Below are 12426 nucleotides of genomic sequence, written 5' to 3' on the forward strand. Positions count from 1 at the left end.
GTTGGAGTCTCAGTGTGTACTTTAGGCTGGCCTTGGACTCCTCACAGGTGTGCTCCACCATGCAGGGCTCTGATTTTTTGATTTGATGTGATAGCACCTCTAGTGCTTCAGGCAAGAGGGGCTTAGGAAACCCCATTGCTTGTCGACCTGGCCTTTGCCCTGGGGCTGGGCGTGCCCTGCTTTCCTCCTATTGCCTGCAGGACTGGGTTCCCCTGAAGAACTCTTCTAAACCCTTTGCCTGCCCCCTGCGGGCCCCACCACGTGGCTGTCTGGGACCCCAAAGTGCAGAGCCACGGCTGGGCTTTCCTCACTTTCCCTGCGGTCGCCAGCGTCTCCAGGCTGAGCTTGTGGCCTGGGGGCCCCTCTGTGTCCTGATCACATAGGGCTTCACTGCCCTGCAAACCTTTGAAGAACATCAGAGGGGAAAGATCTCTGTGCTGGTGGCTGGAAGACAGCGCAGCAACTGGGCTGGGCCTCCTAAACCCAGGGGCTGGAGCGCTCCTAGCGCCATCTTGGAATCCGGGGCCAGCAGGGAGCTTGCTGTGGCAGGCTGTTAGCTGTAGCTTCTGTGCCGGCGGTCTCCCCGAGTGTCTCGTTCACATGCAGGCTGTGTACACAGGGCTGTTTTTCTAACAGTAGGCGTACCTTGAGGGGAGCTGCTGGAAAATGCATACCTTTTAGGGGTTCATGTCTGCTCCCAGAGTTCGTCTAGGAGGAAGGTGCCCATTCAGACCCTCTTCTCCCAGCTTCAGAAGCTGGCCTCACTCCCCAAGCTGGATGAAGACAGCTGGGTGGACAGATCAGGGTGCATTGTGAGTGCCAGGTTGGCAGCGGGGAAGGATGACCTGGAACTCGCCATGTAGGAACAGCACCCCTGCCCTGCTTCTCCCAGGTGTGAGGGGTACCCGCCTCCCAGGCAGCTGTGTCTGTGCCGAGGGGATCCCCACCTGGGTCTGCCTGTCTGCTTCCCTTGAATGGGGCACCTGGCCTGGTTTCTTTAGTTAGGGTGAGGGATGACATCCAATCAAGGGAGGGACCCTTTCCCCCTCGTGAAAAAGTCATAGCAGCTTCTAGATTATCTGGTTATTCTCTGCAACTCTCCAAACAATTCAAATGTTTGTACTGGCTTTAAAATTCTCTTTGTATGTTGTCTTTCTATTGGGCCAAATCAGTTTCTGACACTGTTAGCAGGAGAATCCAAATTACAAAATAATCAGCAGCGGAACCAAGTTGCCAGGGAGGGATCAGGCAGGCAGGGTGGTGCCCTTGGTGTCAGCTGGTTGTGTGGCTGAAGAGCCATTACCTCTGTCCCCAGCAGAGGTGGGAAGGGATCCCTGGGTGAGGGTGGTGGATGAGCTGGGGTTTGCCAGCTGAGGGTGGGAACCCCAGAGAGAGGACACCTTGAGCAAAGGCACAGATGTAGGCCAGAGCCTGGTGGTTTTAGAGGTTTTTAGGGGTCCTCTCCGGAGGTTTTGAGAGGAGGACCTGGGCTCTGCTTTCTACCCAGTGCCTCATAGGCTGAGTGTCCAAATGTCCCTGTGTCCAGCTTTGCACTGAGGATTTGGGGATGTGAACATGGGACAAGTTTCCTGAGTGAAATCGGTGAGCAGAATAGGCCAGCTAAGGCCTTGGGGACAGACATCCCCAGAGGTGTGAAGCAGGCTCACCCGGAGTCTACGCTGTTCTAAGTCTCTGTCCTGTGCATTGTAGGACGCCTACCTGCTGGATGACTAGAGAGCATCTGCAGTTCAACAATAGAAAATCAGCCAGACATTGCTGAATGTCAGGGGCAGGGTCCAGTTGGCCCCCAGTTGAGAACATCTCTGGATAGAAGTCCTCTTAGTCACTTTTCTTTCTGGCTTCAGGCTGGTTTCATTGCCAGTCAGCCAGGTTTGCAGGTCTTGGGTGGCTTGTGCGGCTGGAGACACTCACGCGTGTTCCTTATCTCTGAGGTCGGGAGGACCAGCTACCAGGCTCCACATGGACATAAGTGACATTGATCCAGGAGTGTTGTTGCCACTCTTAGAGTCTGAGCCCTGAACCAGGAAAGCTTCTCTAGAGAAGCTAACCTTGTGAGGGGCCAGAGGTGATTCTGGGTGGCTTCAGAAGCCCTGGGAGTAACATGACACCTACACACAGGGGTGAAGGAGGAGCCCCACATCTTCGGGAAAAGTGAGGAGCTCTGGATGGTATGTAGCCAGCTGTCCTTGTCTTCTGCATGCAGGGAAAGGTAGGCAGGTAACTCAGGGATGTTCTCCATATGCCTGCCTGAAATCTGCCAGTAGCCAAGCTGGGCTACACAGTAACTGAGTGAGCTATGCCTGGTGTCTGTCTTGTATAATTAATTTCTTCTGGGTCTGTTCTGTTTTGGTACTGGGAATTGAACTCAAGACCTTGCACTTGCCGGGCAGGTGCTTGTGCAGCTGGCTATATCCTCAGTCCTCATTACCTGCTTCTCTTCCTCCATGGCTGTTAGCCCTGTGCTGTGGGCTGGGCTCCAGCAGGCCTTTTCTCCTGGGTTGGCCTCTGTGTAATCCAGATTCTGGGCATTCAGAGGCGATGATGTCATCCGATGTTTCCCAGCAGAGCTGTATATGGTGTTGATAGCTCCCTAGGACCTGTCCTGAGGAGGAGTAGGACTGGTCTGGCCAGGAAAGGCACCACAGCAATTCTGCAGCCAAGTGAGATGGGTGTCCACAGACCCACCTCTGGAGTAGGGTTACAGTCCCCTTGAAGCATGTCGGATAGTGGAGGGGCGTTGCCTGAAGGCAGGGTCTCAGAATGCAGGTGAGCAAGTCCATGCCTGTCATATAGCCAGGTGGTGTGTTGGCCCTGGACTGTTCTTCCCTAGGGCCCTCTGGGACGTGTGCTTGGGCTCTCTCTATGTGGCAAATGGAAACCGGAGGTCCCCTGTGCACTTGGGGCTGGTCCCGTACTCTGAGGGGGCTCCTTTCCCTCCTATTTCATCCTGCCTCCTACATTTTCTCGAGAGCTGTCTGCTGAGATTAGTTCTGGGCTTCTAACCACTGCCTGGCACCATCAGGTTGGAGTGTGAACTGCTGCTACCTCCTCGCAGTACCTGGTGTGCGGCCTCAGCCTGCTCTTTGGCCTGAGCACCACAGCTGTTTCCAGTTCTTGTCTCCTTGGCTGCTCCTGAGCGCATACACTCCCCAGAAAATGCATCCTGCAGAGCAAGGTCAGGTTGGCACTCAGAGTGAAGCCTGCAGAGTTGCCCCTTGTACATAAGCAGGCATTTTTCTTCCTGTCTGTACCTGGAGGTACACAAGGACCTGAATTCCGTCCCTGGTACTGCGTGCCGTGCTGGGCCCACCCCAGGCCTGCTGAGCCAGCCACCGAAACCAGGCATTGTTGTGCACGCCTGTAATCCCGGCACTGGGGAAGCTGAAACAGGTGGATCACTGCGAGTCCGAGCTGCGTAGTGAGACCCTGTACCAAATACATAAATTAGAAAAAAAAAATCTTTCTAGTTTTGAGAACATGTCACAGGTACCTGGCACAGAAGTGAGGGACACAGTGAAAAAGGATCTCCTGCCCAGCCCCAGTTGCCTCTGCCCTGGACCAGGGCCATGTCGTGGGCATTCTCCTGCAGCACTTCCACATTCCTCCTGTGTATACACAAGCACACATTCTTCCCCTGGATGTTGCCCTTAACAGGAATAGTTGTGTACAAAACAGAGGGTTTTGTACTTTATTTTTCACATGGTAACATCGTGAAGACAATTCCTTACCAGCAGGCACAGAGCTTCCCTGCTTTTCTGCTGCTTCGTGCTATTTCTTTGATGGCTTGCGGTTTGTTAGTGGTGGTGCCTCATGGGGACTAGTAGTCTGCTGCCAGTCTTTGCAGCCACAGACACCTTGGCGGCTGGAGCGTTTTGCACAGCAGAGCGTGCCTGGTGTGGTGAGGTGGGGTGGAGGAGTTGGGGTTTCCAAGAGGGACAGCTGACCTCTTGACAGCCAGCCTCCAGTTTCTCCCCCCGCCACCCACGTCCATTCCTTCTCCCTCTTCCTTTCTGGTTTTGTGATTTTCTTTCTGAATTTCTTGGCCGAGGCAGGATTTCAGAGCTTGCTCCTTGGGCCTCCACAGCTGCCAGAGCCCTTGCCTTGCAGCAGCTCCCAGTGCTCAAGCAGGCCCCGTGGGTGATCGTGGGTTGCTCTTGGTGTTTTCTTCTATATATTTAGGACGGGGTCCACTGGTCTCACTATGTAGATCAGACTCATAGTGGTCCTCCTGTTTTCAGCCGCCCAAGCGCTAGGATTACAGGCCCTTGCCACCATGCCCAGTCTCAGTCACTGTTTCAGCACACCCCGAGGGCAGGGCTAGCACTGCACACCGGGGATCGAACCCCAGCCGCTGTGCTTTGCCTAAGCAGGTGCTTTAGTCCGCTGAGCTCTCCGGCCAGCCCTGCTAATATGTGGGATGCTGTTAGTGTTTTCTTTTCTTTTTCTGTGTTTGATTGTGTGTTGCTGAGAGGAGGTGGTGCTGGGTCCAGGATTCCATTATTGGACTGGCATCTCAGGGTGCCCTAGGGTTGGAGACTGCCTACCACCCAGTTACATGGCACCTGGCCCTCAACGCAGGTTGGGCTGGTCCAGCCCTGGGCCAGATTCTGGGTCTCCTCAGCCTCCTGAACCTTGGGCTGCTCCTCTGAGTGATGGTGTCAGCGGTGCCTCGCCGTCATGGGACTGTCAGAGGTGTTGGAGGGCAGCGAGGGTGTCGGGTGTCTGTGGCCTGATGCGGATGCACAGGAGAGCCAGGCACCCCCTTTTCTGCCAGAGTCGCAGTAACCTTGTACCCCCAGCCCCAACCTGGAAGAGCTGCAGGGCTCCTGGGAGCTCAGTCCCCTAAGATTTGAGCCAACCTGTTCTCTAGATGACTTCTTAGGTTGTTGTTGACTTTTTAATTTATGTGTTCCATCTGTTGGAAGTTAGAGGCCTGTTTTGGTTGCCGTTTTCTTTTAAAGGACTGGATAATGTAAATATGGACTGATTGGAAGTCACTGTAGTTGAGATGAGGGCTGAGGGCCGTGTGCTTATATAACCTGGATGTGGGCAGGACTCACTAGGGGAAAACTAAGATTTTGGGAAGCCCTGGGGAGACTCCCCACCCCTGGTGGCACGGGTCACATGTAGCCTTCACTGCACCAGACTCTCCTATCCTGTGGGCCACATTCTTGTTTGGGGTGAAGATTTTCACCTTGGAACCAGGGCAAGGAATCAGAGGCACTTGCTGGGTGGCCTGGGGTTGGTCCCGTTATTGTCACTGATGTTCACTTCAGTTTTCTCCTCTCTCCAGTGGGACCAGGGTGGCCTGGGCATGGGATGAGCTTCTGAGGTATCTAAGGTCTCAGCGTGGCTGTTCTTGATGAGGCTGTCCTCTCATAGGCACTGGTGGCCTAGGGTTGTGCCACTGTGTATCTAGCCTGTCCCTCATGAAATCATGGGTCTGAATGAATGTTGGCCACCATTCCTTAAGGGACTGAGGGGAGAGGATGACAGGAGGTTTTTTTTTTTTTTGTGGTGCTGGGGATCAAACTTAGGATCTCGTGCTTACTAGGCAGGCACTGAAGCCACTGAGCTATCTTCCCAGCTCATACATGATGCCTTTGAAAGCCTGGCCCATAGTGGTTCTCACAGTCTGTTGAACTATCTGGAGTTCCCATAGTGGACCTGGTCAGCTCTCGGGGCCTTGGTTCTCCTGTCTCCTGTGGTGAGTCCTTTGTGCAGTTACACTGAGTGCCTGGATATAGGAAATGGTAGGCAGCAGCTCAGCCTGAAGGGTGAGGTGTGGTACCTGCTCAGGCTGCCTAGAGGTTTCCTTTGTGCCTGTCTCCTCTCAGAGTCCACAAGCCCCTCAGGGTCCCAGATTGCCTGGCACATTTGCTGTACCTTCAGTTTGCTAAGCCAGGCCAGGCCAGGCCAGATCTTTCTTTCTGTGGACTTGCAGTGACCAGCTCTGGCTTGTGAGTGTCTGTGTGCTGGGTGGGCACATAGTTCTGAGTTTGGCATAGGTCCTGCTCCAAGGAGCTGGTCCCACCCTTCTCTGAATGTCTGCCAGAGGTCTTTCTTCTCAACAAAATGTGCACAGCATAGCCAGACATGGTGACATGTGTCTATAATCCTATTACTCAAAGAGGCTGAGGCAATAGAATCTCAAGTTTGAACACAGCCTGGGTAATTTAGTGACTTAGTGGGATCCTGTCTCAGAATTAAAAAACAGAAAAGGACTGGAATATAATTCAGTGTGAAGACTCTGGGTTCAAACCCCAGTATGGCAGGCAGGTAGGCAGGCAGGCAGACACTCACACACATGCATGCACACACGCACGCGCACACACACTGGTGTGCACATACACTTCACTGTCTGTCTCAGTCTTCACCCCAGCACGCTTCCTGGGTGGTGACAGTCTACTCTGGAACAAAGGGAGTGGGAGCCGGGAGCCAGGAGCCAGAGTGTTCCAGGAGAGTTGTGTGGGGGTGGGGTGGGGGGTGTGGTGCGGGGTGGGGCGGGGGAAGGTGCTGTGGGCCAGGGCAGGCTTCCTGGGAGAGCCTGCCAGAGCCTTGTCCTAAGGGCTGGAGTATGAGTGAGACATCTGTGAGTGTTGGCCCACTCAGAGTTGGGCCCAGCTGAAGCTTGTGGTAGGAAATGCAGGCGGGGAAATGAAGGCCAGCTGGAGCCTGTGTGAGCCCTGGGCTGATGCACACCCAGACCCAAGCCCCAGGGGGGAGATAGGTGGAGGATTCGGGGATCAGACCAGTCTCAGACTATAGGTGAACCAGGGGCTAAGGGCTGGGCAGGGAGTCAGTGGAGACCAAAAGTGGCCAGGATGGAGAACTGGCTGGTGCAGGAAGGGCACAAGCCATGGCTTCCTGCAGGTGACAGCAAATGGGCCATGTTGTGCAGCTAAGGTGGTCAGATGTGGGGAGCCACAGGCAGCGGTTGAGCTGAGCATGGCTTTGGCGCTGCATCTGATGGTGGGGAGAGTGTTGCGAATTTGGGGCCCGCTGGGAAGGCCTGTCTGGGTCCCAAGGAGACGGCTGCTGTCCATGTTGCAGGACTGAAGCCTGTCCTTTGGGAGCCACCCTCTTAAAACTACAGGTGTTTGTGATGGAGCCTGGGAGCTTGGAAACGTGGTTCTTGAAGACAAGGCCACTGTGGGGGCGGTGTGAGAACCCAAGTCCTAGTCCCTTCACAGCTTCCTGCCCTGTTCTGTTTCAGCCCTAGTGAACATTTTGGAAAGCATGCTTCCTGACTGCTGGAGTAACACTTGTTTTCTTTGTTTTTCTCTACAGGAAACGAGGCATAGAGGTTGTGCAGGTGAGTACAGACTATGTTTCAACTATTTTCCAAGTAGAGGGGCCCCCAGAACCAGCTTCCCGTGTCCTTGAGCATCTGGGTGCTTGACCCTTCCTCTGCATGTATTTGGTTTGTGACTTCCTCTGAGGAGCTGACGCAGTTTCTGTCCCAGGCTGGGCACAGACTCAGGCTGCTGGCTGCTCAGATGTGGAGATTTATGGTGGTTTTATTAGAGAAGGAGGCTGGAGGGGATTAGTTTGGGAGTGGAGAGGGCATGGTAGTGCATGGGCTTGGGTAGCGAGGGTGAAGGGCCAGTGGACACTCAAAGGTTTCCTGTCATTGTGTCCCCTGGACGCACTTGGGCTGGGCTCATTGGCTGGTGAAGGAAGATGGGTAGATGGAGGGAGGGAGAAGAAATGGCACATGATAAAGGAAGGAAGGATGGGTGGATGGAGGAGTACAAAAGAATGGCTGGAAGGAGAGGGAAGGATGGGTAGATAGATGGAGAGATAGGGAAGGATGGATGGAGGAAAAGGGAAGGTTGGATGGATGGGATGGAGGGAAGGAGGAAGGGAGATGGAAGAATGGATGGAGGAGGATGCATGGATAAGGGGCAAGGATGGATGGAGGAAGAAAGGAGGGGATAGCTGGGGGAAGGGGGAAGCTTGGAAGGAAGGAAGGAAGGGTAAAGAACCCTCTCAGGGCATGAGGCGGGCCCCTGCCCCTGAATTAGCTATCGAGATGAGCATCCACCTCAGGATTGCTAGAGGTTTGGTCTCTCAGACTGGAGCCCGGAAGAAGGGGCCTGGGAGCCTTCTGCCGGCACATTTGCCTCTGTGGTTCTGACTGGTAAAAGATGAGAATGATTTTCTCCATGTAAACACAGAAATACATTGAGGGGTGTGTATACCAAGGGGTATGCACCCAGGGCAGGCTGTGACGTGTCCACCAACACTAGCCTGGCACCTTATGGGCCTGTAGCGAGTCCCCTGGGCTGTCGCCTCCACTGTCCCCTTCCGAATGCCTCTGCCTGGTGGTTTCCCGAAAACCTGCTGTGGTGCTCTGAGCCTCCTTTGCGCCTGAGACCAGAGTGGGGTGGGGCTGTACCTCTGTCCAGTGGTCTGGGAGGTGTTGCTGGACTCTGCCATATGGCCTCCACTGGAGATCTGAGGGTTGAACTTGTCGCTGGGGGTTGAGGTTTCTTTTGGGGTGGGGACATTTCTGGAAGCCTTTCATCACCTGTTTTTGTTCCCACTCATCTTGGCGCTGTAGAGTTTCGTGACCTGCGCTGACCTTTTCTGTGGGCCATGATTTCTTTGTCCATCCCCTGGCGACAGTTGGGGTTGAACCATGGCTAAAAAGGTGCTTGCAGGGCATCCCTGGGCAGGTGGGTCATGGCTGTCGGGGGGATTCTGAGACTGAATGAGGATCAGGGCTGCCAAGGGCCCAGGGGGTGCAGGTTCATTGCAGGGTTGGAGATCTCAGGCCATTTCCACTACAGGATGCTGGGGCTTCAGCCCACTTGATGGTTGCCTTGGAAACCCCCATTTTCTGCAGAAGCCCCTTACCCACCAGCATACCCTCAGCTGGGAGTGGGTGCTCTCTGTGTGTGGGAAGATCCCAGCTTTCCTGCAGTTGGCTGCAGCCACTAGGGAGGGTCTCCAGGAATTGCTCCTGGGATTTGTGTCTGAGGAAGTGAGTTCCTTTGCGCACAGCCAACACCTGCAAGACTGGGAAGAGAAGACATCCTTCCCTCAGACTGATTCCAAGCTGCAATGGAGCAGGCTGTCACCCTGCCCCCACTCTGAGGGTGCTGGAGGCAGCCAGGGGGTTCACAGTTTGGTTCACCCTGCTTCTAAGAGAAGTCTTTTTTTTTTTTTCTTTGCGGTACCAGGGATGGAACTGAGGACCTTGCACTTGCAAGGCAGGTGCTTATGCTGCTGAGCTATCTCCTTGGCCCTTAGCTTCTAAGAGAGATGGAGACCAACCTTTCGTGCACTCAGCTGGGTGGAGTAGGGGACAGGAGTTCTTGGTTTAGAGCGTGCTAGGTAGGACTCTGAAGTCTTTCAAGATGTGTCTGCTGTTCATTTTGATGACTTGGGGGTATAATTGGTGGCTTGAGGACCAGGTTGGTGCCAGGTGATGCTTCTACTCCAGCGCCTAAAAATACAGCCCATCGCGCTGCGTTCCACGCACCTCCTCCTGGCTGTCTTTGAAGCACTTTTACATTTAAGACATGGAGGAAGGCTTTTTGTGAAAATTGGAAGCCAAACCACTCAGTTGGCTGCTTTTCCAAAATCAGCCAAGCTTCTGTGTGCTGGATCCTGGGCTGTGGCCCCTGGAAGCTGTGGGTAGGTGCTTTGTGAGTCCTGGGGTTAAGATGTAAATGAGGGTGCTGGTGAGGGGAGCTGACCCCGTACCTCTTCCCCCAGGAATGTTGGGGGAGGAGGGTCTCTCCTGAAGATGAGGAAGAGGCTCAGGATGATATGACCAGGCCGGCTGGGCGGTGGTAGAGCTGAGACTTGAGTGTGGGTCATTTGGCCTGCCCGCCTGCCCGCCTGCCCGCCTGCCCACCTGCCCACCCGCTGTGTGGATCTCCACTGCACAGGGGCAGGCACTCTGTCTGCTGTGTGCGTCCCTGCCTAGATTGCTGGCCTTCAGCTACTACCTGAAGGATGTTGTGGCCTGCGCTGAGGCCCCCAGGCTGGGAAAGCCTGGCAAGATCTCGTGGTGTTGGTCCAGGCCATGGAGTCCTTTTTATTCCTGCTATACAATGGCAGCAGTCCCAGTGTTAACATTTATGGGGACTGTTGAGGAGGAGCATTTGTGTATCCCCTTTCCAGGTGGATGCAGGAGCTTGTAAGCTCTCTCTGTGTGGACAGTGTGCACAGTTGTGAGAAAGGTCCCTGCTGTGTGATGTTGTGCCAGCTAATGCCTGAACGGTTTGCACATCCGTCCACCCACCTGTAGAATGGGCATAAGCACAGCGCCCATTCCCCGAGGGTCGTTGTGAGGACTGAGTTAACTCAGGTAATGGAGTTGGCCCAGGCCTGGTGCACGGAGGCTGGTGACCTGCAGAACCCTACTCTGTCGCTGTCCACAGGACGCCTGAGCCTCTGCGGGGGAGCGTAGGCCACGAGGCTCCAGGTGCTAGGGAAGGTCTCTGGTCTCAGTAATCCTGAGTCAGGGCACTGCTTCTTCTTCTGTGCTTGCAACAAAACAAAGATGACCTGATCAGGTTGTCAATTGATGTCGCATTAAAAGTGATTTTTTGAGGGCTGCAGTGTAGTTTGGTAGTGTAGCATTTGCCTAGTGCGCGCAAAGCCTAGGCGATCCCAGCATGATGGAAGAGGAAAAGAAGTCTTTGAAAAGAGATTACCGTAATTCCAAAGAAATCCAAAGAATTTGCTATGGCAAATGTTTTCCCATTTCGTCTTTTTTTCTTTTTTAAAGTAGGTGGTTTTAACACTTATCTGTAGACTCACAAATGAAGATAGAATTAATTGGTAATGCTTGTCTTAGTCTAGAAATAGGTAAATATTCATGTATAGATACATGAAATAACTTTCAAGAAAGTCCCATTCTTTAGAGTTGTATTTCTAATAAAGTTTAATTTTTAATGTTGATATTGTGTACACTTTTGGGCATTTCTGTCTTGCTGTTCATCTATGCACTAAAAGAGTAACTATACTAATAATTCAGTTCAGAAGAGAATTTTGACTTTATTATTATTATTATTATTATTATTATCATCATCATTTGGCAGGACCAGGGATTGAACTCAGGCCCTTGCACTTGCCAGACAAGCACTTATTCTACTGAGCTGTCTCCCCAGCCCCAAATTTTGACCTTAAAGAGCTTCAGGTCATAGGAAAAAAATTGAAATAGGAACATTTTTATATCTGTATCTATCTATATCTATTTATCCATGTTTGACCCAATACTATAATAAAAGAATCAATAAAAGGCTTGATTCTTCATGAAGTGCAGAGACTGGGCGTGGTAATCCCAGCTCTTGGGAGGCTGTAAACAGGCAGATCACTACAAGTCTGATCTAGTAGTGAGACACTGAACACCCTGTAGACCCTGCCCTAAAAAAAAAGGCCATGAAATGCACTGCAATAGTATAAACATGTCTGAAGAAAGTGGATTGGAAATTAGAATCCAAAGAAGAAAAGGAACATTGTTAGATTTCTAGCTGTTAAAGAAGAGCTTTGGTTATGTGACTTTAGAATGAATGGTGGTGGATCTCACATCACTATGGTATTTAGATTTCACAGGATGCATTTAAAAGGGAAATAGTAACAGTTTTATTTTAAAATGTTAATATTTATAGTATGTTGGAAATTACATCCTCTGCAAGTATTTAAACTTATGATGAGAAATTTTAGATGTTAACTAAAAAATGTGCAAATAGATGCACTACTTCAAGCATTTACTTCGGGGGGTGGCTTTGAAGGCCATTTGCTTCTCGCAAGCAGGTACCACTTCATAGAGGGATGCAGTGGGCCTGGCTCTCTGGGCACCTGGGGCTGGGCCAGGCTGTGCATCCCTGAGACCCAGAGAAGCCCACTGGGGTTTCCTCAGCAATGACTTGCTGCAGGCAGGTGGTCCTCCCTTCACCTGGCTGGTTGGGCCACCAGTGATGGTGGGGATATGATGTGTGGCACCCACTCTGGAGGGAGAGGCATGGGTAAGCCTGACCTGGGTGCTCAGGAGCCGGCGAAGCCCGCTCTGTGTGTGGTGCTGGGGCCTGGGCTGCTGGACAAGGCGAGAGTGTAGCAAGGATTGTGGGATAAGATGTCCCTCACCCTGTGTCCTGAGGATATCCTGTGTCCCCACTGTGCTGTTCACCTCAGTTTCCTCCTCTGTACTGTTGTAATGAGGCTGCTGCACCCACAGGCCCCGTGACACCACCATTCAGGTGTTAACATTGGCCTCACTCAGTCATTGAGGTGTGAGCCCTTAGAGCTGGGCCACAAGCCTGGGTGACCCTGCCTTCTGTGGCATTCTGCTGTAGGCAGGCTGCAGGGGCTGAGACTCACACAGGCCCACCAGGTCCCTTCAGCTCTGTGAAGTCCATGCTCAGCTCCCACCGGCTGAGATGGTTG

General features: G+C 52.8%; 1 protein-coding gene across 1 annotated transcript in view; it reads left to right on the forward strand.

Annotated features, from left to right (window-relative positions):
• The window catches only part of Itpk1 (inositol-tetrakisphosphate 1-kinase), a 148285-nt gene that overhangs the window by 27025 nt on the left and 108834 nt on the right, over positions 1–12426 (forward strand). The window contains exon 2 of the mRNA XM_004635154.2: positions 7312–7336. Coding sequence (XP_004635211.1) covers positions 7312–7336 — 25 coding nt within the window. The remainder of the gene's footprint in view (positions 1–7311; positions 7337–12426) is intronic.

The sequence above is a fragment of the Octodon degus genome, unplaced genomic scaffold (genome assembly GCF_000260255.1).
Source record: "Octodon degus isolate 3935 unplaced genomic scaffold, OctDeg1.0 scaffold00070, whole genome shotgun sequence".
NCBI classification, from domain to species: Eukaryota; Metazoa; Chordata; class Mammalia; order Rodentia; family Octodontidae; genus Octodon; species Octodon degus.